At 38.1% G+C, this 27,009-nt stretch overlaps 1 protein-coding gene across 16 annotated transcripts in view; it reads left to right on the top strand.

Moving 5' to 3' along the window:
- Positions 1–27,009, top strand: part of Dnah14 (dynein, axonemal, heavy chain 14) — a 317,770-nt gene that overhangs the window by 109,494 nt on the left and 181,267 nt on the right. For 14 of the 16 annotated variants that reach the window (XM_013507038.1, XM_013507034.1, XM_013507036.1 and 11 more), the window contains 9 exons: positions 8,963–9,050; positions 12,608–12,861; positions 14,564–14,795; positions 15,370–15,423; positions 16,706–16,851; positions 18,063–18,131; positions 18,708–18,894; positions 19,990–20,063; positions 24,854–25,025. In XM_013507038.1, coding sequence (XP_013362492.1) covers positions 8,963–9,050; positions 12,608–12,861; positions 14,564–14,795; positions 15,370–15,423; positions 16,706–16,851; positions 18,063–18,131; positions 18,708–18,894; positions 19,990–20,063; positions 24,854–25,025 — 1,276 coding nt within the window. The remainder of the gene's footprint in view (positions 1–8,962; positions 9,051–12,607; positions 12,862–14,563; positions 14,796–15,369; positions 15,424–16,705; positions 16,852–18,062; positions 18,132–18,707; positions 18,895–19,989; positions 20,064–24,853; positions 25,026–27,009) is intronic. The other 2 variants (XM_013507035.1, XM_013507040.1) reach the window with 2 other exon arrangements.

The following is a 27,009-nucleotide window of genomic DNA, read 5'->3' as shown; positions in this document are numbered from 1 at the left end:
TATGGATTGAAATCTTCCTCCCCATATGTTAGTGTGAGAGGTGATTGAGCCTTGAAATGATGGGCCTTAGCCAGGTGTGGTGGCATATACGTGTAATCCTTCTATGTGGGAGCCAAGAGACAGAAGAATTCAAAGTCCAGGCCATCTGAGCAATCTCATGAGGTCCTGCCTAAATAAAAAGAAAGAGGAAAAGGAAAAGGAAAAGAATAGAAAGGACAAGAAAAGAAAAAAGGGAAGAAGAAGAGGTAGGGCCTACTAAAATGTTCTTATGTCATTGGGGAAGCTTCCCTCAGAAGGTTTCAAAATAGCTCCTGTTGGACCCCTGAACACTTGTGAGAGCAAGCTGCTTATACGTAAACCTGGCCCCTGAATTTCTCTCTGGCTTCCTGTTTCAAGATGTGATCTCTTTCTCCCACAAGGCTCCTGCTGTCTATGAGTACCCCCACCAGAGCGAGTACTATGCTGCTTGAGCTTCTATCCTTCAAAACTGTAAGATCAATGAAACTCTTTTTTCATAAAGTTAGTTGCTTATGCTGTTTCATTATAGTAACAAAAATTAAACTAATCCATATATGATATCTCTTGGATAACACTCCATATATACTTGAGAAGAATGTGTATTCTGTTGTTCTTAGAATGTAATGTACACTTCTATTTGGTCTAAAACACAGTTCACCTCCAATGTTCCCTTAATGACTTTCTTGATGGTGTATCCATTGTTGAAAGTGGGGAACTGAAATCCCTCTCTATTACTGTACATAGTCTCTCTCTCCCTTTAGATCTCTTAGTATCTGCTTTATACGTTTAGGTTCTCCAAAACTAAACACATAATCATAATTGTTATAGCCTCTGTTTAACTTAGCCTTTTATCATTATGTCAGGACCCTTTTGTCTCATTTTATAGTATCTGTGTGTGCTCAACAGTGATGTGACTCTTTGAGTAGGTTTTTTAAAAGGTCAATTCAGCCTTTCTAGGTCTCTTGTTGGACAGTGTAGTCCATTCGTGGCTATTATTAGGTAAGAACTTATTACCATTTGAAAACTTTTTTCTGGTTGTTTTGCAAATATTTAGTTCCTTTCTTCCTTTCTAGCTGTCTTCCTTGGGGTTGTGATACTTTTCTGTGACAATATACTTTGGATCTTTTCATTTTACTTTCTATGTGTCTACTACATTGGCTTTGTGATAACCAGCAGACATATCCAAGATATCTTTATCCATAACAAGCTTAAGATTTCATTGCATAAAATAATTCTACACTTTTACTCCATTCTCACATTTTATGTTGCACTGTCACCATTTATCTTTCTATAATTTGAATATATTAACAAATTATTGTAACTACAGTTGTTTTTAACAATTTTCCTTCAACCTTCATAATAGAGGTAACATCTATTTACATAGACTATTAGGGTATATTTTGAATTTGACCATGCACTTATTTTTACCAGTAAGTTTTATGTTTTCATGTGTTATGTTAATGATTTGTGTCTTTTCTCTCATCTTGGAGAGCCCCTCTTAACATTTCTTGCCAGAAATGTCTAGTGCTGGTAGATTCCTTTAGCGCTTGGTTTTTTTCTGGTACCAGGAATCGAACTCATGACCTTGTGCTTGCCAGGCAGACACTGTGCCACTGAGCTAAATCCCCAGCCCCTCCCTTAGCTCTTAATTGAGAGGTTATGTTCCATTCATTTCTGGAGTACAGAAATGGCAGGCATATTCTTAGTTTAGCAGGTTTTCTTTTTTTTTTTTGCTTTTAGTTTTTAGAATACAGTATCTCACTCCTTTTTGGCCTGCTAACAAATCCATTGATTGTTTTATGGTAGTACCCTTGTATGTAACAAGTCACTTCTCCCTTGCTGCCTTCAAAATTTTCTCTGTGACTTTAGCTTTTGATAGTTTGCTTATTTATTTTGCTGAGGGTTTACTGGATTCATTTTATCTGATATTCATTGGATTTCCTGGATCTAGATTTCTGTTTTCTTTCCCCAGCCTGGGAAATTTTTGGCTATTAATTCTTTAAATATTCCTTTGCCCCCTTTTCTCTGTTCTCCTTCTGGTACATCAATAATGCATAGATTATTCCACTTATGCTATTGTGCAAGTCCTGCAATATATCTTCACTTATTTTCATTTTGATCCTCTGATTGAATAATTTACAATGATCTGTCTTCAAGTTTATTATTCCTTTCTGCTACTCCAGCTAGTCTGCTGTTAAGTCCTGTATTGTTGTAGTCAGGGTTTGCAAGGGGAAAAATTTAACACAGGACACATAATTTATAGGATTATTCTATAATAGTCACCCAAAGAGTCATATACAAAGAGGGTTCAGGAAATCAGTCCTCACACTAAAGATCCAAAGAATCCAGCTGAGGGCCTGGATCCCACAGCAATGTCCTACTTGAGTCCAGCTGGAGACCTAAAGCCCATGACAATGCCTCATGCAAGTCTGTTTCATGGATCTGTGCTGGGAAGGCCCAAAGGTCAGTGGTGGAAGCTAGAAAGTCTGTGCCAGCCAAAGCTGTGCTAACAGGCTGAGGGATCTGCACTGGAGCCAGGAAGCGACACACAAAGTAAAGACCAGAGCTCCCCAGAAAAGTACCACAACCATCCTCAGTGACAACAAGATCCTGAGCTCCTCTAATGATGAGAAACAGCCATGTCCGTATCAGGAAAGCCAGTGTGACAAGCTTCTCCAAGAGACTGAACAGTGTACCGTCTTCCCCTCTGGAGCCAGGAAGTGATGCTCAAAGTAAGCTCCCCCAAAGTGAACTGCAGCCATTCACAGCAACGAGGTCCTGAGCTCCTCTGATGATGAGAATAGCTGAGTTCATATCAGGAAAGCCAGCATGACAGGCTCCTCCAGGAGAACCAACAGCCCGGGAGAACAATAGCACCCAACAGCTCCTCTCCTTCTCCAGCTCTCCTTTTCATTTTGTTGGCAACAATCCTCAGGTGGGCCTTCCACATCTAGCACCACACTGATTCAGTTCAGCAGGGTGTTACAAGTTGGCCACCAGTTATCAATCCACCACATATATTGAATTTTTAGTTCAATTTATTATTATTTTTTGGTCCTGGGAATCGAACTCAGGACCTTGTGCTTGCCAGGCAGGTACTGCGCTGCTGAACTATATCCCCAGTTCAATTATTGAAAGTGTGCATGTTTAAAAGTCACCTTTTGTTGTCTGTCATCTAGGAATATCTTGGAATTCAGAGCCTTGTGAACTCTGAGAACCAAGTGACTTAAAAACCAGTCCTTCAGGTGGAGGTTGTAAAAGTTGGGATCTGTAAATGTTGTATCTGTTGGGCTGTAAAAGTCTGTAAATCTGTTTATTACTGGAGCAAGCTAGAGAAAGCAGTTCCAGGAGTAATCACCCTCCTGTTAGGTTTGAAAGGTCTCACAACTCCTTCAGGAAGAATCTGTAGCCCTGAAGTTTCCACAGTAGCCAGTCAGAAAAGAGAGCATGAAGAATGATCTCCCTCTCTTTCAGGCATGAGGACTGCCTGTTGGTTCTGAGATGCTGGCTACTCAGTAGCCCCAGAAGCTGCTGGAAAATTGTGAAGGGAGAGGTGGAAGCTGAACTGATTCCAATGGTGGCTACAGCCCCAGGAATGCTCACTTGGTCAAAACCACCTGTGGAAATAAGAACCAAAATGTATAATAGATATTGTGAAATAGAAAGAAATTGTTCAAAAGGAAAGGGGAACTGGGCGAGAGGGAAAGAAGGGAAAAGAAAAAACTAGAAAAAGATGCTCTGCAAATAAGGAGGGGAAGAAGGGTGAAAGGGAAGGGAGAGTCTGGGGGAGGAAAGAGAAATGAAGATCTATCAGGTTCCCTATGATGAGTATCATAATTATGTATATGTAAATTGCACCAGTAAACTTAATAACAAAAAAAGAAAAAGGCAGATTTTTGCTGTTAAATACAATTATGGAATAATTTTTATTAAAGAAAAACACCTGATTGTTATTTATGCTTCAGGGAAACTCTAGTGCTGAGTCCCCGCTGCTTCCAAGTGATTCGAGGGCCAAACCCCCTGGGTAAGACCAGAAAAGTTGTTGTACTCTCTACCTTGTCCAAACCTTCTGTCCTCAGGAAGAAGCTGGAAGCTCCAGATTCCTTCCTGATTATAAGATGCTGTGCTAGAATCAGGAATCTGTGTGTCTCCCCCGTCCCATTTTGGTGTGGATATTTTCTCCACTTTTATCTGCTGTGCACAAGTCTGTTTGGTGAGTCTGTGGGACAGGGATGACTGTGGCCTTCTCTGCTGCCATGTAGCTCCTGCTTGCTTGTTTGTGTGGTTTTTATAATGATAGGTATGTGTTTAATTACAGCAAGTTTTTATGTACTGAGAAAAATCAAATCTAGTTTAGCTACATTTATAATTTCCTGATGTCGAACTTTGCTTGACTTTCTTCTTCATTTTTTGCTCCACTTGATTTATTTCTTAGAAACCTATTAAACAATTAACTTTTGTATCTTCCAACTTCTCACTATTTTAACACCTGTCATATTTCCATATGTAGCTATACATAAACCTTCTTAATATAGTGCACATTTAGTCAGAGTCATTAGTTTTATGCCAGTTTTTAACTTAAATGCTATTTTAAGCATTGAATGCTCAAATGCTATTATCATACCTGTTTCTTTGATCACAAACATTTGTATCATGTTTTGTTTAACATTTTGGTGGCATGTATGTTTGTATAAAGTTAATTTTATGTTTTGTTTTGTTTTTTGTCTGAGACAGGGTCTCACTATGCAGTTCAGGCTGGCCTTGAGCTCACTTTGTGGCCTAGGCTGGTCTCAAACTCAAAACGATCCTCCTGCCTCAGCCTCCTGAGTGCTGGGATTACAGGCATGTGCCACCACGCCCAGCAAAATTAATTCTAATTTTTTAAAAATATAAGGTGTTTCTGTCAGTGCTGTCATTGCTTGCTCAGAAGTTCCTTCTCTGCTTTTTTCTGTCTTGTGTGTATTCAGGATGCTCATGTCCCTGGATTTTATGACCTAGATTTCTTTGTCCTCTGCCTTCCACTTTGCTGTAAGGCAATGTGCAGCTCCCCTGTGCCTCCTTAGAGTGGAGCAGGATGTGCCTTCTGGACCTAAAGCTGCAGCTCTTTGTGTAGCTCCTTTCCTGAGGGGCCAGGTCCAGGGATGCTGCTGTCAGTCATTGCTCCGTTAGGCTTCCCCCACACTAGACCTTAGTGCTTCACCATCTGCTTTCCTTAATCTTGTCCTCATCTCCACTAGTAGTCCCTTTGCTAACTCTAAGGAACCTTTTGAACCTGCTGCTTCCTGCCAGCGTAGTGACTGAAATACTGTCTTTTTAACAATTACGCTGATTATTTTCACTGGACTCATTCTTGCCACCATACTGCATATTTTGTAATAAACATACTTTGGTGTGGGCTTTTCTCATTTACTGATGTTGGATTCGTTGTCTTTTGTCATAGTTGTATCAGTTACATTTTTTCTAGCGAGTACTATGAAAATTTGAATACCCAGTGAAACATTTGTATTGAAACCTATACAGTTAGTATACTTAATAAATATCTGCAATTTGTCTTCCAGTAGCATTCTTCACTTAATAATTCCTTCCCATCACCACCTCCATATTGAAATTGTTTAGCATTTTATTGTAGATTTCTGTTCGTTTTCTTTTTATGGGTCAGTAATTATCAAGGTTTATTAAATTTTATTACTGGTTTGTTTTGTTTTGTTTTGTCTTTTTGAGACAGGGTCTTGCTGTGCTGTTCAGGCTGGCCTTGAGCTCACTTTGTAGCCCAGGCTGGCCTCGAACTCACAACAATCCTCCTGCTTCAGCCTCCCGAGTGCTGGGATTACAGGTGTGCACCACCACACCCAGTTTTCATTTATTACTATTTTATAGGTTCCATATCTTAAAGTTTATTTTCATTTGCTGTATGTATCTTTAAGCCATTTTTTTCAGGATGCATCTTTGGGTGGCACATGCTATTATTTTGCCCTCATACTTGAATGTTAGTTTAGCTGATAATAGAATGTATTCTAAGCTAAATTCAAATTTATTTTGTTGAATTCTGGCTCCCCAAAATATTACCAAAAGTATCTCTTCATAAGAAAAAGGTGAGTTTTTGAGTAAAGAGGAATTGTACTTAACATAAAACCTTAAAGAGTGCCTCAGAGGAAGGTCAAAATTGATTATAGATATAGATAATATATACTTGCTGATATATATTTGCTGATATATATATATTGCTGATATTACTTCTTCATTTTAGTGTTTTTCCTGGTAGGTATTTGTGCTCTTTTTTATGGTACAAGTTTTTCTAGACTATTTGGTCATTTTTGACTGCTCATGTAGAACTGGTGTATTCCTCTTCCTTCTCCTATAAGCAAATGTTAGTTTCTAAATCCAACAGCCTGCCTGCAGTGATCGCAGTGGGCCTGTGGCACACACATATGTAGAAGGCATGTGAGCAGCTTGTCACTTAGTGCATGGAAGCTCCTTTCCCTCTCTCGGAGATTGCAAACTACCTGTCACCTGTCACTGAGCTTCTAGTTCCAGTGCTAGGGTCAGCTTCCTTTACTTCTGTCTTGGTTACTTTTCCCTTGTTACTGAGACAAAATACCTGACATGCAGAATTAAGGAAGGAAGGGTTTATTTCCCTCACAGTTTGTGGAGGTTTCAGTCCATACTCAGCTGGCTCCAAGGCAAGGTGGCACATGGCCGAGGGCAACTGCTCATGGTGGTGGAAAAAACAGCACAAGCAACAAGAGCAAAAGGGGGAAACAGCAGCAGCAAGCAGCCTCTTTCCCTCCTTTACATTGTATGCAAACTAGCAATCACATCCATAATTCCAACAGTGGACCATGAATCAGTCATACCTCTAGAAGCCTTCCCCATGACTTCATGAGGCTTTGGGAGGACATTCAGACACAAACCGTAACAACTTCATTCCTTCTACATTCCAGTTTTTCCCTATCCTTTCTTTCTTTTCTGTAGTGTTTTAAGATACCCAGAGCAATTTCAAGGATCTACTCTGCTTCTCTCTCCAGTGCCAAACCTTTACTCTAGGAGCTCTCCACCAAGCACTTCTCTGGATCTTAACTGCATGGCTATCCACAGCTCAGCATGGGAATCAGGGTATTGGTAGAGAGAGGGCCATACTGGTAGTGCCACTTAATTATCCTGAAGGTTGGCTCTGGGCTCCCATTCACTTGAGTTAGCAGTGCCATTAGTTTCTTGTTGTTGTTGTTTGTTTGTTTGTTTCTCCATCATTCTTTCAGTAATTAGATTTGAATTTGGTTTCCACCTACTAAAAATTTTTCAAGCTTTTCATACCTGAAGCACACTGTCTTTTCCAGTACATATATTTTTTCTATATATCTTTATCATCTGAAGGATGATGATAGGGTGGTTGTTAAGTTAGGAATCTTGACCCAGTTTCTCCTGATGGTCTATAGAAAGCAGAAAAAATATTTCTGAAACCCTGGAGGAAATATAGTGTGCTTGGATGTGTTTTTGTGTATAAACACAAAACAAAATAATTATTAAAATAAAAAGTACAGGGTTGGGAGACAGCCCAGTGGTAAAACACTTGCCTAGTATGTGCAAGGCCCTGGGTTTGATCCCACATTAGAAAAAAAAAAAGGCAAAAGCAAACAACTAAATAAAACCTAAAATAAATATCATAAATATGAATGAAATGACATTTCAATGCAAAGGTTTTGTTCAAAGAAATTTAACAATTTATTGAGAGATACAGCAATGTAATGGAAGTTATGAATAAAAGCTGTAAAAGTATTTCATGGTACTGCAAACAAAAACTACATTTGAGAATAAAATAAAAAAACAAAAGGTGCTTTAAAAATGAAGTCACTTTAATTGATGAAAGGTGCATTTCAGTATCCACTGAAGGCTGGGGATGTGGCTCTTGCCTTGCATGTACAAGGCCCTGGGTTCGATCCCCAGCACCACCAAAAAAAATACCCACTGAGGATTTGGTCCAGGACACACCCCCTCTCCCACCCCAAAATCCAGATGATCAAATTCCTGAAATAAAACAGTGTTGTTTTTGTATAGAACCCATACACATCCTCCCAAGAACTTAAGTCACCTCCTTATGACTTAACTAATACAACATAAATGACATATAAGTAGGTATCACACTGTATTATTTAGAGAATAATGACAAGAAAAAAGTCTACATGTTTAACTTCAACACAAATGGTAAATAAAAAATAGTTATAATAGATATGATTTGCAATCACAATAAAATTTGAAAGAATCAATGCTTCATTTCAAGTGTTCAAATGAATTCTAAATGAATTTAAGATTAGTATATAAAAACAAGGCCATTTCAATATTACAAAATAATAAAATCCAGTGTTGAGGATTTATAAAATATATCAATAGAACAGAAATTTAAATCAAAAGATTAATCAATTCCACTATACAGAAACTTAAAAATTTCTGTGGAGAAAAATGCCATAATACCCAAATATATACTGTTGACAATATGAACTTTGATCTTACATAAACCTGTCTCAATATATTTCATAAATTTTATCCTCTCATTGTAGCTAATTTTAAACTAAATGCAAGACATTACTATTAAAATTCATCTGGCAATTTTAGCCCACTATTTCATTTTGCAGAGAGTATTTTAAGTACACATTTTGCCATTGATAGTATTTGTAATTCAAAACCAATGTGTCTTCTAATTTAACATACTTTCACCATGCCTGAAATTCAATGGCTTCATCATAAAAACATACATAATATTAAAGCGCAATTTAAGTAATGTACACTATGCAAAGATTAGACCCTTGGCAAATCTGACATCACACATATGCCTAAATTAGAAAACAGTAAGAGATCTGAAAGTAAAAACCCCCATGGCCTTGTCATACTTGATCATTAAATGGTCCCAATTAATGATTAGCTATGAATAATGTGATATTTTTGTTTATAGATTTATGATTCAAGGGATTGAAGACTGGAAGTACCAGATCTTTCCCCTATGGGTGATGTCTCACCCAGGACAAGTAGTACTCACAGTGGTAAGTCAATGCTGTTTTCATGTATGTAGTCCAGTAGAAGTGTGTACATTTGGGCTGTTTCTTCCTTAAGGGTCTTGGGGAGAATCCATTTCCTAGCCTTTTCCAGCATTCCTTGGCTCTGGCCTCTTCCTCTATCTTCAAAGCTAACAATGTTGCACCTCTCTGATACTTCTCCTGCAGTCATAGCTCCCTCTTCCAACAGGTGGAAAAAATTCTCCAATCTTATATGTTCTGGTTTAGATCTAAACTGGCCCTCTAAACTACCATATATTCATACATCACATCTTTAGATATTTGGAAGACAATCTGATCATGGGGGCAATATCCACTGATGAGTTCATAGCTAAATGTGCTGTTAGAAGACCAGGCCTGGGCTGGGGATTTAGCTCAGCGGCAAAAGCGCCTGCCTGGCAAGCGCAAGGTCGTGAGTTCAGTTCCCGGTACCGGAGAAAAACCAAAAAAAAAAGAAGACCAGGCCTGTTTGGCAGAGGTGTGTCATGGGGGCATTCCTTTGGAGAGTAAATCTCCTCTCCTGGCTCCTCCCTTTGGTCTCTGCTTCCTGGTTAACATGAGGAAAACAGCATGCCTCTGCCATCCCTTGCATTATGATGTTTCTGCCTGAGAGCTAGATAACCCTGGACTGAATCCTCCAAACCGTAAACCAAATGAAACTGCTCCCTTAAATTGTGGGTGTCGGATATTGTGTCTCAATGAGGAGAAAGCTAAAACAAATATGATCACACTGGGGCCATTCAGACAATCCAGAATGACCCTTCCATATCAAGAATCTTTATTTAATAATATCTGTAAAGTCCCTTTTTTCCATGTACAGTAGCATATTCACAGGTTCTGGGAATTAAGACATGGATACCTTTAAAGAATCCATTATTCTGCTCAATAAATGCATATTTGCTAGTGCTAATTATTGCACTAGCAAAGGTGAAGGTGAAGGGAAATAAAAGAAGTTTGAGGTCAAGAAGCCAAAACTTGGTAGGGTCTTTGTTTTTTTTTAAGATGTTTAAGCCAGAGGAGTGGTGAAACTTCCCCAGAAGAATGTATAAAACAAGAAGAGAGATAAGACCCCAAGAAACATCAGCATTTAAGGAACAGGCAAAAGAAAGAGTACCCATAAAGAGGACTAAAAAAAGTGGCTAGGAAGAAAAAAAACTATGCAGTTGCCATGGAAGTCAACAGAGAAAAAAAGGACTCTTTGTGCTGTTGTTTTTGTTTTTAGACAGGCTCATGCTATGTAGTTCAGGATGGCCTTGAACTCATTACATAGCCCAGGCTAGCCTCAAACTTATGGTGATCCTCCTGCCTCACCCTCCTGAATGCTGGGATTAGAGGCATGCACCACCATGCCTGGCTAACAAAGGACTCTATTGTTTGATTTTTCTCTAAAAATTAAGTGGTCATAAAAAGGAGAGTAGTCCTAATTTTAAAGGTTCTAAACAGATCTGAAAACTATTTTATGTGTAAATTTATGGGTGTCAATGTCAACCTTGAAGACATTGGCTTTTCTGGAGTGATGAAGGTAGAAATCATACTGCCACAACCTACCATTATCAGGTATTTTTAAGCGTACTTGACTTGTAATTCTCTATTCCATGTGAAAATAACTTCATATCTTTTTACTCTGCCTTGACCCACAATAATTTTCAAGTCTTTGGCAAGGTAATCTGGGATTGTAGACACAAATTATGCTGGTCAAATCTCCTTGGTCTCCTTCCATGTCCCCCTGACTGGATGAATCTCAGATCTCAAGCTGAAGGAGTTGTTTAAACTGTTGCTTACAAAGGTGAGAAGAGTATAAGGAGCCGATCACATTTCTCTGATTTAACAGAAATTCAAATAAGCGAAGGAAGAACAGACACTCTGCTATACTAAGAAAAGATCTCCCCAGGTGCCGGTGCTCCAAATATGTTTAACAATAAGCACCTTGTGTTAGCTTTCTATTGCTGTGACCAAATCCTGGGGACAGATCTTAGAGGTGGAGAAGTTTATTGGTTCACAGTTTTAGAGGCTTCGGTCCATGCTTGGCTGGCTCCCAGGCAAAAACATCATGGCAGAAGGGTGGAGCAGAGGAATGTTGCTCACCTCAAGCCAGAAGGCAGGCAGAAGGAGAAACAGCCAGAGAGGAAGGGGTTAAGGACAAGATGTAGCTCCAGAGGTCCCACTCCTATAATCCACTCCCTTCAATTAGGACCCTCCTTCTATCTCCATCACTTGCCAATAATACCATCAGATTATGTTCTCATCAGTGGACCATTGATGAGATTAGAGTCCACCTGATCCAGTCACCTGTGGAAAGCCATACCTCTGAACAAGAAGAGTTTTGGAGGACAGCTTAGGTTTAAACCATTAACAACCTTGTACTCTAATTTCCAGAAATACTTTTAAGGTAGACAACAACTTCCTCCCATCTAAAGTCAGTCAGCAAATGTACTTTTGCCAAAGTTTCCCATGTCTGCTCTTCCTGCTGCTAATTTCTCATCTTGGGATACAATTTATAACTCTTGTATTTATGCATATGTTACATGAGTAGGAGCTGTCTGTGAATGGAAATAAAAAGACACCTTTGAGGGATTGGAGACAGAAGATGTCTGTATGCATTGGCCACTAAGATAATTCCAATATGGATTTATCCAGGATATGGTTATTAGTAATGCCTCTATGAATAAACAAATGAAAAATTTTAAAAATCTGGTTCACAGTCACCCTTACAATGAGCATGCGCACTTGAGGCTGTGAACCTGGAATAAGTGTCTGAAGGGCAGCAGTACAAATTCTACTGAGACTCAACCCTGACTATGGCTCCTGCTGCCTATCCCAGACTCTTGCACCTGCCCATTTCCCAAGCCTCAGTTTCCAGTTTCCTGTAACCTGCTAATTGTGAGACTACAATATCCTCTATGAATGTCAGCATCAGTTTCTGTGGCATGCAGTCAAGAATGCTGATTTATATACCAGGTTTCTAGTCCTGTACTGTCTTACCTTGCTCTGGAAAAATCTCACTATGATACTGCATCTATGCTAATTATGCCCATATGCATAACTTTATAACCCTACTTTAGGCACTTCAAATTCATTATATCCCCCAAATGAATTTATTATGTCCTTTCATCCCACAGCTTGCTCTTCCTCTAATAGGTCCTATCTTAGTGAGGGACTGGAACCATAGTTCACTCAACTGTACAGGCCAGAACACACTACAAGCTTTCCAGATATCCTGCCCTCCTGTAACTTCCATCAATGTAACCTTTATCCAGTTGCCTTTTTAACACAGCTGTGGTATCTATGGGGAGGGTGAATGTGAAAAGATGGATCAAAAAATAGAAGTTATATAAATTTTCTAAAAAATACAATTACAGACAAGATATTCTAGGTGTATCACATTGATATCACATAGACTTCATGAAAATATTTTAAAATAAAATGTGTGTGTGTGTATATATATAAATAATATATATATTATATATATTATATATATATAATATATATATACTTTACTTTTCTCAGAGTATATATAATATATATATATACTTTACTTTTCTCAGAGCCAGATCATGTTTTACAATGACTGCATCAAAAGTTTTGTGAGTTCTCATTCAAAAGAAGAGCTAGGAAAAGTTCACACCACTGTGCTGGGTCATCTAGAAGCAGCTTCAGAGCTGGTTGTGCTGAATACTAATAATTCTCGGACAAAAACTGTGCTCGGTGCCTTGCTTACCCTTTATGTCCACTGCAGAGACATTGTGAAAGATTTACTACTTAAAAATATCTTCAATGCAGAGGATTTTGAATGGACAAGGTAGGTAGACCTAAGCTATAACTACGTAGAGTAACTTCTCACAAACATTTACATCAAATAAATTGATTCTCTACCTCATACTGTCAAACTCAAATTTTACTTTTCAGGAATTTGTTGAGATTCTAAGCAAACTGCATCAACTGGAGCACTATTTTCTTATGCTTATTCTTTTCTACTGTTCTTGCCTTCATCTTTCTTTCTCCTTTCTCTCCTAATTGTGCTCCTCTGTAGTTGCAACTTTTCTTGCGCTACTCAGCCAGAAACAGTTTTCAGGGGTAATGAGAGGTTTGCCTCATGACTGTTCTTTTCCCTTTGTGCTGTCGGTTCTGAGATAGACCAGGTTGGAGAAACAAATCCAAGTACATTTCCAGCCAACTCCCCAACCCAGAAACTCCCTTCCTCCCACCTAGTGTCAAGCAGTCAAATATGAAAGCACAAAAAAAGAAAACTACTGTCTTGGGTAAGAAAAGGAGATTAAACATAAGATTCTAAACAGTAAATATAAAGTTTCAAATTTTTAAATTAATTTTTAAAGGTTTTCTCTGTTGTTGTTTTTTTTTTTTTTTTTTTTGCTTATAGTTTTATGCTTTCTCATCTAAGACGTACAAATTACAAGCTTAAAAATGTCAATGGTAGCTTAAAAATGTCAAAATTTTGTTTCAAATTTTATCTTGAAAATTTACTTATTTTTAAAGATTTCTTCATAATATGTCCTCTTGTTCCCAAAAGAGTTTCAAGGTTTTATAATAAGGATATACAAATGACCATATGGTGTTATAAAGAAAGAGACAGAAATGCAAACAGAGGTGAAGCTGTGTCAGTGGAGGCTTTTAGCAACTCTGGGCTGGGCCTTTCTCCACTTGGACCACACATCAGAATAGCACTAAACTATTAAAGATGTACAAGGATGATATTCCCATAACATTTTTCTGATATTGTTAAGAGTCCAATGTAAAATTCATTCAAAAATATTCTTTAATGTGTGCTTATTTGAGAAATGAGTTAGCACCAATGAAGTAATAAAATAGTCACTGCCATCCATGCCAGGCGTGGTGGCGCACGCCTGTAATCTTACCACTTGGGAGGCAGAGGCAGGAGGATCATTGTGAGTTTGAGACCAGTGTGGGCTACAAAGAAGGGAGCTTAAGGCCAGCTTGAACTGCATAGCGAGACCCTGTCTCAAAAAGATAAAAAAAAAAAAAAAGAATGCATACCATGAAGTGGATTAGAGATTTAGTTCAAAGCCATAAGAGGAGAAAAATTATCATTGGCTACATAATTTACAGTGTCCACAGGATAAATACAAACCAATTTCTCCCAAATTCAAATTTTTTTATATTTAAATAACATTTGTCTCCAGTCCTCCCAAAACAAGGATCTAGATTATAATGAACAATGTCTCCAATCACACTGTTTTTGGAAACTACAGTAAACTCCACAGGGATGATTCCTGTATAGGTTCTCCCCTGGGGTTGACATCACACCAAAGTACCACAGCACAGCAAAGCACTTGCTTGTAGGCTTTTGGTTGCCTGAGTTTTAAAATTTCATATCTAACACACACATTGGTGAATTTTATATTAATTTTCATTTATTTTTATATTTTGATTTTTGTTTTCTCATCAATGCTGTTTCTAATCTTGTTTCTGCATGTGAAAATAATTTTACTCAAACAATATAAGCATTTAAATATTGCTTTCAGACACTTGCAATATAAATGGAATGAAAAACAGAGATTGTGTTATGTGTCTCAAGGAGATGTTAGCTTCACTTACGGCTATGAGTACTTAGGCTGTACCCCCAGGCTGGTCATCACTCCTCTTACGGACCGATGCTGGCTTACTCTTACAAGAGCACTGAACTGGAACCTGGGAGGCTGTACTGCTGGCCCCGCTGGTGTAGGAAAAACGGAGACTGTTAAAGATCTAGCAAAAGTAAGTAGCTTCCAAATCCAGAAGAGAAATTTTTTTATTTTTGTCACACAAATTTTAATGTTATCTCAGATTTACATCATTCCTGCTGTTAAGATGTTTACTATAATTAACAAACACATTTGTTAGTTCATACAGCTCATCAGTTTTTTGAAGGCCTATTATGTGAGGACCTGGGATCTCAATATGCCAAACACCTGCTTTGCATTCACTTGGAATATTACTCTGTGAACTAACGTGTGAAGAGTTAACATCACCCTGTGTGTTTGTGTGAGAGAAGTAGTAACTAAAAGTAGAAGGCATAGGTTGTGACACTAGCATGTTTTCTTTTGTATTTGTAGACCTGTGTAAGCATGATCTTGATGGGGGTGTGTAAACTAATCAACTACTATATATTCTAACAGCCTTGTACATTTACACTATTGAATTATGTGAATCTCTAAATTTGCTATCTAATTCAAATATATTGCAAATTTTTTCTCAAACATTTAATAAAGACATTTTATCACTTTGGGAGTTTTTAGTATTATGTGTTCTAATTCAAGAAATGTATTAAAACAATATTTTTGTTTCTCAGGCTTTAGGTAAACATTGTGTAGTCTTCAATTGTTTTGAAGATCTGGACTATAAGGTAAAACATACATACTCAGGAAAAATTACTGTACACATAAAACATCACTGAAGAATGAAAATATCTTAGAGATATTATGTATTGAAGACCTTATACTTCTTTTTTTTTTGGAGACAGGGTCTTGCTATGTGGTTCAGGCTGGCCTCCAACTTGCTGCAATCCTCCTGCCTCAGCCACTGGAGTGCTGGGATTATAGGCCGGAACCTCCACACTCAACTAGAACTATAAATACTATTCTATTAAAATATTGTAAAATAGAATGTAATAGAAACTTAAAACACTTATACACCTGTATTTTTATTTTAGTTCAACTGAACTCTTTAAAGCAATGGTTTTCAAAGTTTCCAACAGTGAGATTCTTTTTAAACAAAACCGTATATGGAATAGAAACATAAGAATACTGTTCATTAATATAAATTTAAGTCCTCACCCTATATATTTACTTAATGAGAAGGAAATCATTAATATCATTGAGACTACTATGATTAAAACAAAAAAGTGAGTTTACATAAACAGTACTTGCAAGTTTATGCCAGTTTTGTCCTGGCATAACACCCAAAAATGTTTATTACAATTTCATGTGCATCTGTGTCTGTCTGTTACACCTTGAACTCAAGTTTCAAAACTAATTTAGTGGGTTTTGCGGTGCTGGGAATTGAGCCCAGGCTTTGAGCTGAGACAGGTCTCCACCAGAGCTGCATCCCCGCCCTGCCCCTTGGTGTGCATGTTTTTTGCCTCCCTCCCTCCATCCCACCGTGGAAACGTTAAGTTTTAAAAGACTAGCTCTGCTCTCCTGCGGCCTGGGGAGGAAGGGCTTCGCTCCCTGGCAGGCGTCTAGCTGTCTCAGCCCTCGAGTCCGCTCCGAGGTGGTCTGCAGCATTCACCGTCTGTTTTGTTGCTGACATTCACAGACCAGTAGATCTCAAGACCACAGCGGCCGCTGCACGAAGGAGCCCAACGGGTCTGACCCGGAACCCCCTCCCCGGTCTTCAGACCCGCCCATTCAGGTCTCGCTCGGAAACCCGTCCGACTTCCGGCTTCCGGCTTCCGGTTTCCCGTGGGCCGGCTGGGCTGCGCCTGCGCGCGAGGAGGGCACTTGTACTCTCGCGCGTTACGCCCGCGTACGCACTGCTGTGGCATAGGCCGGAGGGTGGTCGTGTGCCTGCAGGGTCACGGGGAGGGGATGCGGGGGTGACAATAGGGTGATGACAGTGGGAGGAAACGCACAGGTTAATGTCCTGGCAGGAGTGTAACCAGTCTGTAATCTTTTTTCTTCCTTCAGATTGTGGGCCGGTTCGTGTACGGGCTGGCGCAGTCGGGCGCCTGGTGCTGCCTGGACGAGTTGAACCGCCTGGGCACGGAGGTCCTCGCGGCCCTGGCTGCTCAGATGCTGGCGCTGAAGGCGGCGCGGGATAGCCGTTCCGCCAGGTGGCTGCGGGCGCCAGACTGTCGGGGACAGCCGCCCCGTCGGGTGGTTATGGGGTCATCACCACGTGTGGGGTGATTATGGGATTTCCCACTTTTAAGTTTTTTCCATCGTAAATGTTCTTGTCTTTTCATTTGCATTTAAAGAAACCGAATGTTCCTTTTTTATTATTAATCTGCATCCTTTTTTAAAAAAAGGCCACATCACCCTATTTTATTACACTGATGAAGGTGCTTTTACTGAAAAACTGCAATAACCAGTCACACGTTGGGGTCACTACCATTTAATAATACCGGTAGGATTCTATTTTTTCTCTTCAATAAATTGAAGGAACCACATTATTTACTTTTTGAACACAAATGGATTTGTGCTTTCAAAATTTCTGTTATCCCAAATATGGATAAGAGGCACTAACTTGTTTGATTTCTCGTGGATTCTCTTCAAACTGTTAAAGCTAGTGTTAGCAGCCCACACGAGTCTATGGTTAGGGCTGGAAGTCACAGTAAACCACATTTCACCCATTCTTCACCCATATTCAGCCTCTGTAGACTTTTCTCGATTTATGTCCAGGGCTTCCACAGATTCTATCCCAGTTGTCCTTTTTCTTGTATTTTGACCACTGTCTTTGGTCATTGCCTATACCACCAGTGCCAACTACAGGACACTGATGTTGTGCCAAGGGCCTTTTATCACAGTGGTCCCAGAGTTTTTTTAACCAGAGAAGGGGAAAACTTGGGAAGTGTACTATGTTCCATGCTGAAGCAGAAATTCTATGTGCTCTCTTGGTGCAGTCTCCAAGCAGAGCTCAATTGTTCTTTGAGTCTCTCCAGGTTCCTTTTGTAAATCAACTCATTGACACAAGTACCTTCTAGCCTTAGTCCCGCAAAGTCATTTAAACATGATCAAATATATCTCAATCCCAGCAAGGGTCACAACTTTGGCTCAAAACAAGGCTCTTCTATTTTATCATTATTTTTCTAGTATGTTCTGTTTGTGTTTAAGTGTCATATAACTGGGCTGGGATATAGCTCAGTGGTACAGTGCTTACCTGGCATGCACAAGGCACTGAAATCAATCCCTAGGAACACACACACACACACACACACACACACACACACACACAAATCATACAGCCTTAAGAAAGTTGCTACTTGTGATTTTAATGTACTTTGGCCTAGTAACTATAGTTTCAATAAAGACTAATGTCTTATAGGTTTGTACTGGACGGAAAAGAACTTTCTATCAATATGTCTTGCGCAGTGTTTATCACCATGAATCCTGGGTATGTATCAGTGAATGTGGTGGGAGTGGACATAGACCAAAATCCTTAAGTCTTACTAATGGAGTTATCTGGTATCTCCACACTCCTCTGCAATCACCCTACTATTCACACTAATTATGACCAGCCACTTCATAATAGCTCTGCATTTACTCATGTGTGTGAGACCTCACTCACAAGGGACATTTTTACTTCTTGAATGTCCAGAAAGAAAAGGAAAAGTCATCAGTTTGTCACAAAGAAGACATAGGAAGAAAAGCTGATGGGAAAGACAGGAGAGTAAGAATGCAGTGGTTACGAGGAGTAAAAGTTGGGCTGGTTCATTAAATATCTGATTGAATGCTGCTTTAATCCAGGAAATCAGAGGTGATGATGTGAGGTGAATTGTGGGCTTAGACATGGAAAGAAAATGTGATAAGCCAGGTTGCTCCATGAAATAAAAGTTACAACAAAAACCATCTTGTAGTTTTCAGATAAGGGTCACCTAGAAAGGCAATAGAATTATTTAGGGTAAAAGTATATGATGTGGTGCTAATTTGTAAAGTCATAGGGTTTTGTTGTTTTTCTTTTCCTTTTAAGATATGGAGGTCGAGTAGAGCTCCCAAGAAACTTAAAATCTTTGTTTCGCCCAGTGGCAATGGTGGTGCCACACTGTCAAATGATTGCAGAAATAATACTATTTTCATTTGGTTTCAAATCTGCAAAACCACTCTCTGGAAAACTAGCTTGCCTTTATGAATTAGCTAGCAAACAGCTGTCACAACAGGTAAGGAACTGCTTTTCTCAAAATATTTAAAGGTGATTGTATAAAAATGATCTCATTTCAAATTGTAGATTGCTTTCTCTGTACAAGGAAGTTAGCATCTAGAGAAATGTTCTCAAACTTTATTGTACATCAAAATTTAATTCAGAGGACATATTGGAACGTAGGTGCTAGGCCTTACTTCAGGTCCCTAATTTTGTGTATCTGATGTGGAACTGGGGTACTGTATTTGCATTTCCAACACATTTTCAAGACGTTCTCAAAGTGTTACAGATACTACTGATTTGAATACCACAATTTGATAATTATTCTGGGATATGAGTATTTGTTCCTAACCCATGGCTTGGATAGCTAATCACATTTTCTTCAAAGTGCTGTTTTCAATATTTTTTCAGTTCCTCTTTCTACTTCAGACCAGCCCTGATATTGATAGTTCTTAACACTTGTTACTCTTCTTTAAAGAAAGACTTGCAGAAATGTACAGTAGATATTGTGAAATGGGAATAAACTGCTTAAAAGGAAAGAGAAACTGAAATGGGGGAAAGGAGAAAAGGAAGGGAAAAGAAAAAAAATATATATATATATGTATATATCAGATAGTTATACTAGTTGCTATTGGCCCATTGAAAGGAAAGATTTATGCCTGTATTATTTGATCAATTTTTCGTACCTATATCTTGTAATATGAACTACTTTGAAGATAACAGTATACAATGTACTAACCATTGTTACTGTCCTGCAATCTTGTATTGAAATTTTATACCATTGTCTTTGTTATTTTTCTTTTTTAAAAAATAAAAATAGAGACTTGCTGTCACAGCAGCACACATCTGTAGACCCAGCTACTCAAGAGGTTAAGAGGTAGGACAATGAGTTCAGCTTGGCAATTTAATGAGACCTTACCAAAAAAGAAAATGGACATTTAAGAGAACAAATTTGTGTGAGAAATGAAAGTAATCAGAGTAGAAACCTCAAATTTGAGGTTTCTTGGATTCATGTTGCTATTTCATAGCATAAATGATGAGAAATTAGTATTATTTCTATAATTTCCTTGAGGTTCTTCAGCCTTGAATAATTCAAGTATTTTAATTTTGATAGGCTCATGATTTTGGCTTGAGGTCATTGAAGATGGTTTTAGTAATGGCTGGAAAGAAGAAACAGGAGTTTAAATGGTTAGTTGTACTTTGAAATTAATGTTAGATCGAAAGGAGTCATGTACCACTGGGAAAATAATCTGTAGAACTTTTAAGTAATGGTAAAAGTTGAAGCAGAGAGCATAGTAAACTGTGGCAGAAGTTACTTAAGACTGAAAGAAGAGAAAGAAAAAGTACACAAAGTCACTGAATGACTTTCCCCAGTAGAGCCTATTCTTTAAAGAAAAAATGTTTCACCTTTATATAATAAAAGATATAGTGAAATAGAATACCTCAGTTAGAGGAACAGTAATTTCATGAAAAATACAGAACTTCTATGAACATACAGTCAGTTGTCTATATCCACATGTTCCACATCCAGAGATTCAACCAAGCATAGATTAAAAATATTTGAGAAGAAAAATTTTGTCTGTTTACAATGTACAGGCTTTTTTTCTTGTTATTATCTCCAGAACAATGCAGAATAGCAACTATTTACATAGCATTTACATTGAATGAAGTATTATAAGTCATGTAGAGATTATTTAAAGTATATGGGAGGATGTGCATAGTTTATGTGCAAGTGATATGTTATTTTACATAAGGGACTGGAATATCTACAGAGTTTGGTATTTGTGTGGTCCTGGAATCAGTTCCACTGGATACCAAAGGATAACTCTACCCACCTGAGAAATGTAGCAAAACTATAACACAGCCAAAAGGCAGAAATGAAAATATAGATAACTGAAATAATACACCATCATCATGACATCTTAAAGAACTTAACATTATAAAGATTGAAATATTTTAAATGTTAATTTATGAATGGAAATCTTCATTAGAAATACCAAAAGATTTATTTGTTTTTAGACAGGCTGATCCTAAAGTTCATATAGAAAAATAAAACCAGCTTAAAAAAATATTAAAAAGAGCAGTGAAAGGAAAATATCCTAAGTATGAAGACATGCTAAAAACTGAATTAAAATACTGTAGTGCTAGGTCATGAGTAGAGGCAAACTGTTGAAACAATATGAAGTCCAGGAATAGGATTATATGTAGTGGGTATTTAGTACATCATATACCTGGGGACAAGAATAGATCCTTTAGTTAATCTGATGCTGAGAAAAGTAACCACTTACCTGGATGAAGGTCAAGTTGGAACCATGGTCCACATCATTTATGAGATAAACGCTTAACGGATCAGAAAATTTAAATGTTAAAAAATATGAAACATAATAGTTGAAGAAACAGAATGTCTTTTATATTCTTGGAGTACAGAAGTCTTAAAAGTAAGACTTTATATCCAGAAGCCACACAAAAAAAGATTTATAGTTAATGTTTCCCTCCTTTTATCTTTAAAATAAAAAATAAATAAATAAATAAATAAACAGGATAGATAACATGGTTGTTCTTCTGTCTTCTATTTCTATGCTGAAAGAAACTGTCAATGAGTCTTTGGTTGACCAGTATTGCATGTCTATATCTGTTTTCATGAGAAGCCACTTTGAAGATATCAATATGTAATACAACCACCATTGTTAATTCCCTACCACTTTGTTTGTAACTCTGTATTGTCTGTATTGTGCTTGTGATATGTTGTATGTCTGTTAATGTTTCCCTCCTTTTATCTTTAAAATAAAAATAAATAAATAAATAAATAAAAAGATTTATAAATAATCAAAAGATATATGAATTCAAAAGACAAATGAAAAACTAGGATTAAAAGATACTTGCACATAACAGTGGTTGTCTTTAGATCTGGAGAGTCCCCTCCCTATTTGAGCATTTTCTTTTCATTTCCCAATATCTATTACACATTTTGATCTTTATTTACACTTTTGGTTTCTCATACCAGGGAAACAGTGCTGTATTTAAACATGTGTCTGATTTATTTCACTTAAGAGCCTGGACCCAAGGTGCATCCATTTAGCTAGAAATGTCTCAAGCTTATCCTTTATGGCAGAATAGTATTCCACTGTATTAAAAAAAACCACATCTTTATCCATTCATTGGTTGATGGGCATTTGGGCTGTTGTCTGTACCTAACACTCTTCCCTTCAAATAAATACTGGTCATCCTTGATCAACATCTTAATAAAGGAAGCTTTGTCTTGAGGAAAAATATTAAAAGGTCATAGTTATTCCCAACAGAGAAGTCTGAAATTTTTTCTTCTTTGTGTGGTCCTTTTCTTTTAATATTGGACTCTTTCTGCTAAAAGTCACTCAAAACAAAAACATTATTCCCAGAGAAACATAATGACACAGTTGTGATCCAATGTAAACCTCCTATTTCAACAGTGGAGTGGTAAAAACATGACTTTTGAAGTCAGACTTCACTGAATCACAGTTCAAACTGTCCTTGACTGTATGAGACTAGATGTACTAATCTAGCTAGAGAAGCTGTAGAAAGCTGTAAGCAGAGTCTGATGGATAATTCTGGTCAGAGCTCAGAAGACCAGAACGCTCATAGAAATTCAAAGAGTAATGGCCAGGCTCAGGAGGTCTAAGTTGGGGACGGACTATTGGAAACTGGACTAGAGAGGCCAACCATGCTACATTTTGCCCAGGTCCTGAGACTGCAGGAGACTGGACTTGTCTTTCCAGTAATGTTGAAACTATTAAGATCTTTGCAATTCTTAGAGATGGATTAAATACACTTTATAAAATGAGATGGACATTAGCTTTTTGGAGGCCAGGAGTGGAAGGTTATGATTTAGATATCTAATGTCCCCCAGGGTGATGCTTTGGGAAGGTGATTGGATCATGGGGATACAATACTCAGATTGTATCCTTGAGTCCTTGATGAGTTCTGTGCTGACTGCTCCTCAGAGATGGGGCTCAGTTGGAAGAGGCAGGTTACTGGGTGTATTCTTGTCCCCAGGTCCTCCTGTCTCTGCTTTCTGGCTGCCATGAATTAAGCAGTATTCTTCAGCCATGCCCTCTCACCATGCCTTTTTTGGCTTTAAAGCTTGCTGACTGCGGACAGAAACCTCTTTTCCCTTAGGTTGTGCATGCCAAGTTTTTTCTTTTTTTTTTCTTTTAAAAATAAAAGGAGGAAAATATTAACAGACAGACAACATTTTACAAAATAGGAAAGGAACAGTACAGACAGTACGGAGTTACAAACAGAGTGGTAGGGAATTAACAATGCTTGTTGTATTACATATTGATATCTTCAAAGTGGTTTCTCATGAAAACAGATATAGACATGCAATGCTGATCAACCAAGGACTCACTGACAGTTTCTTTCAGCAAAGAAATACAAGACAGTAGAACAGCCAAGTTTTTTCTTCCAGCATTGGGAAAGCTAATACATTAGGCTCTCCAAGGCATTTTACTTGGATAACGCATGTTTCTCGGGGGGACTTCACATTTCCCTGTAACTTCTTTGGGGTTTTGCATTTAGAGTCTCTTGACATCAGATTTTGTGGGAGTCCTGCATTAGATTAGGGTTGTTCTTCCCCAAAAACTCCCGTTCCTCCTACCAGAAATCCTGAATTTATTTCCATTTTATCTGCTCTGCAAGCTGCTTGCATTGCTCAGACCTGACTGTGGCCAGCTCCTGGTTGGGCAGCCTAAATTTACTTAGAAGCACTAGGCCCTCTTCTTGCAAAAGTAGTTAGTAACAACCAGAGCCTCATTAGGAGGTCTGGGTATTTCTTTCAACTTTTGTTTTTTTAGGGATTAACATCTTCTGTCTTCCAGGTCTAATTCTGTGTGTATAACTTCCTTAATTTGCAAGAAATCCGTAACCACTTCAGTTTGCACATGTCTCCAGAAACCTCTTTTAAAGGCTACTTTCCACCAATCTAGATGTGACTGGGCTGTTCTGAATATTCTGCTGTCATTGGATAGGTTGTTCTCCACACATTTAAGTAACTTTGAGGTTAGGTCCTCAGTACTCCAAAAGAAAAATCAAACCCAAAACCAAAAACAAAACAAAACAACAACAACAAAAACCTATAAATGCCCTGATGAAAAATTTCAGAAATCAATAGAAAAGAGGATTGGACGACACTTTTGTACATAAAATCTTGTTTTTTCTTTTTTTAATCTTTTTTCATCACTATACCTCTCATAGAGCCCATGAGTTAGGTGTGGTGGCATATGCCTATAATCCTGCCATTTGGGGAGGCTGTGACAGGAGGATTACAAGTTCAAACCCACCCTGGACAATTGAGTGACTTAGCGAGACCCTGTTCTATAAAGAGTTGGGAAAGTAGCTCAGTGTGACAGTCCTGAGGTTCAATCCCAGTATTGCTACCCACGAAAGAATGGTATGAGTGACAGCACTTGCCAGGAATAGCAGAGGTAGTGAGCTCTTTTGGTGCTAACATCAAGCACATGTTAGTGTGACAGGCACTATGCTATGGACCGTGGAGGGCCACAGCTGTGTTTGCACAAGAACAGTTCTGTAACATGATTTTGGTCATTGTTCCAAGCTGCAGAGCCTGCAAGCCTCATTCTGGTCTTCCTGGAGATTTTCAGTGAATCATTTTATTAAAAAAAAAATTTACATTAGCCTAAATTCATTTCCATTATTTATAACTAAAACATTTCTCTGACAGTGTCCATCCCTGAATCGGTGGCTAGAGAATTATAATACAGATACTGTCCTAGAACAGTCAGGCCCCAGCCCTGGAGCTGGGCCCTGGGCAATCTCACCCACATTGTGTTGCACTGCAGTGTGCTTTACTACGCCGTTCTGCTGCAAGCCGTGAGGGAGAGGGGCAGGTAGTGGGGAAGCCACCTCTACAGAGGAGTATAAAGGGTCTTTAATGGTAGCGGAGCTGACTTACTGACTTGTTATGTTTCCTTCCACCATTCAAGTGATACCAGTGATAAGCTTTCTGAAGCAGAAGAAGTGCTGATTGTGATGGAGGCTGTAAGAGACGCTACTTTGTCAAAATTTCCTCCTGAATATGTCCCAATTTTTGAAAATATTATAAGTGATATGTTTCCTGGAGTGACAGTTTCAAAAGTAAATCAACTTGCCTTGGAGGTAATAAGACTTTTGAAAATAACCATAAATTACTTACATGTGGACTAGCAATTAAGTTAAATTAGTTGATTAAAACTACTACAGTTTCTTCTTGAAATATTTTATTTCACCCCTCTGAGGAGTGGGTTGGCTTTGTTGGCTTTTTCTAATGGAAAGAACAACCTGTGCTTTTAGGTGAGGAGAGCTGATACATACTTAGTTCTCAATTTTCTGTTTTTTTAAAATTTGAGATAGGGTCTTATTATGCCATTCAGGCTAGCCTCAAACTCTCTTTTGTAGGGTGACCTCATTCACAGTGATCCTCCTGCCTCAGCCTCCCAAGTGCTGGGATTACAATCATCAATTTTCTCATTTTTTGGATTAATGATATTGTGTCTGTTCTTCCTATTTTGAAGGGGTATTTCAAGAGTCAAGTTAGATCAGTTATAAAAAAGACAAAATGTAAATATTTTGTGATTATTAAAATATATATCACAGTTGTAGATTCCTTTGTTTCTTCTCTTACCTATATAGCCTAATAATCATTGCTTTAGGCCTGGTAGGGTTTTGGTATCTTTTGCTACTACTGTTACAGAGCATCCGTACACTCCCTGCATCCCATTATATTTCCATGTGGCCATGAGAGTGTGTCCCCTGAAATATATGTTTGGTCACGTTAATACAGCCAGTGTTGGATCAGTGTCTCCTGCAACACAAATCAAAACTAATTATTCTGGCCTGTGATAGCTTTTACCAGGACATCTTTCTAGTGCATCCTATTTTTCTCCCATCTCCTCTCCTCCTTGTTCTTTCCATTTGAATTTCTCCGATTTCTCGCGGTCCTACCTTCTCACAGGTGTCAGGCCATTAAACACAGTGTGTGTTGATTCCTTTCCCTAGAAAACTAGTTAGATGAGGTGGTGGTTTCTTAACTTTTTAAATTTAAAATATTTCTTAAACTTAAGAAATACAGTCTAAGCAGCTTCATCGTTCCTTTCTTTAAATACAATTAGTAGGTTATACGTATAACTTTGTTCCCAACAAGCACATATTATTTACATTTTATTTGTGAGCACACATAAAGCACTTACCAAAAAAGGCACCTAGATTATGTGGCGAAGTTTGGAAGAATTTTTCTTAGAAACCATTTGGCCTAGGAGTATTATGACTGGATAGCTCTTTCATGGTTCTAGTTGGTGAAAATAAATCTACTTAGACTTTAGAGTTCATGGATTAATTTTAGTAAACTACACAAATATTCCTACTTCATTCAGGTTTCAAAATGTATTAATGTGGAGTTGAATGAACCAGAATCTTGATCGTTTCAGTTTCATGCTTTTGAGATTATCCCCCAGTTACTGTACTTCTTATTTTCCTAACTTGTGTTTTCTTTTTTAGACTATTTAGCAATTGAATGTCAGCTAGTCAGCCTTTTATTTATTTAATACATCTTTTTTGTTTCCAAACTCTTTGATACCTGTTTTAATGCTTTTAAATATCTTTCTTTATTCTGGGTTTTGTGTTATTTTCCAGCTTTTTAGTAAGGTGTGTAATTCGTTTGGTTTATTTTCACCAATATAAATTTATAAGACTACATAATGTCCTCTAAGCAGCTTTCTCTGTGTCTGTTGAGATGATCGTATGATATCTGTCCTGCATTAGGTGTAATGTGTCACCTTTTTTATTTGTACATGTTAAAGCACCCTTGTATCCTTGGAACAAATCCCACTTGGTCATGGGGAAGGATTTTTTTGATGTGCCATTTGATTGGGTTTGCTAATATTTTTTTAAGGATTTGTGCATCTGTGTTCCTTAGGAATATTGATCATTAGCATTCTTGCCTCTTTCTTTTTCTTTTTCCTTTCTTTCTTTTTCCTTTCTTTCTTTTTCTTTCTTTCTTTTTCTCTCTTTCTTTTTCTTTCTTTCTTTTTCTCTCTTTCTTTTGTTCTCTCTCTCTCCCTCTCCCTCTCCCTCTCCCTCTCCCTCTCCCTCTCCCTCTCCCTCT

The sequence above is a fragment of the Chinchilla lanigera genome, unplaced genomic scaffold, assembly GCF_000276665.1.
Source record: "Chinchilla lanigera isolate Chin_1 unplaced genomic scaffold, ChiLan1.0 scaffold00119, whole genome shotgun sequence".
In the NCBI taxonomy this organism is placed as follows: Eukaryota; Metazoa; Chordata; class Mammalia; order Rodentia; family Chinchillidae; genus Chinchilla; species Chinchilla lanigera.
The sequence above is the reverse complement of the archived record's forward strand: the minus strand, read 5'-3'. Positions and strand labels throughout refer to the sequence as shown.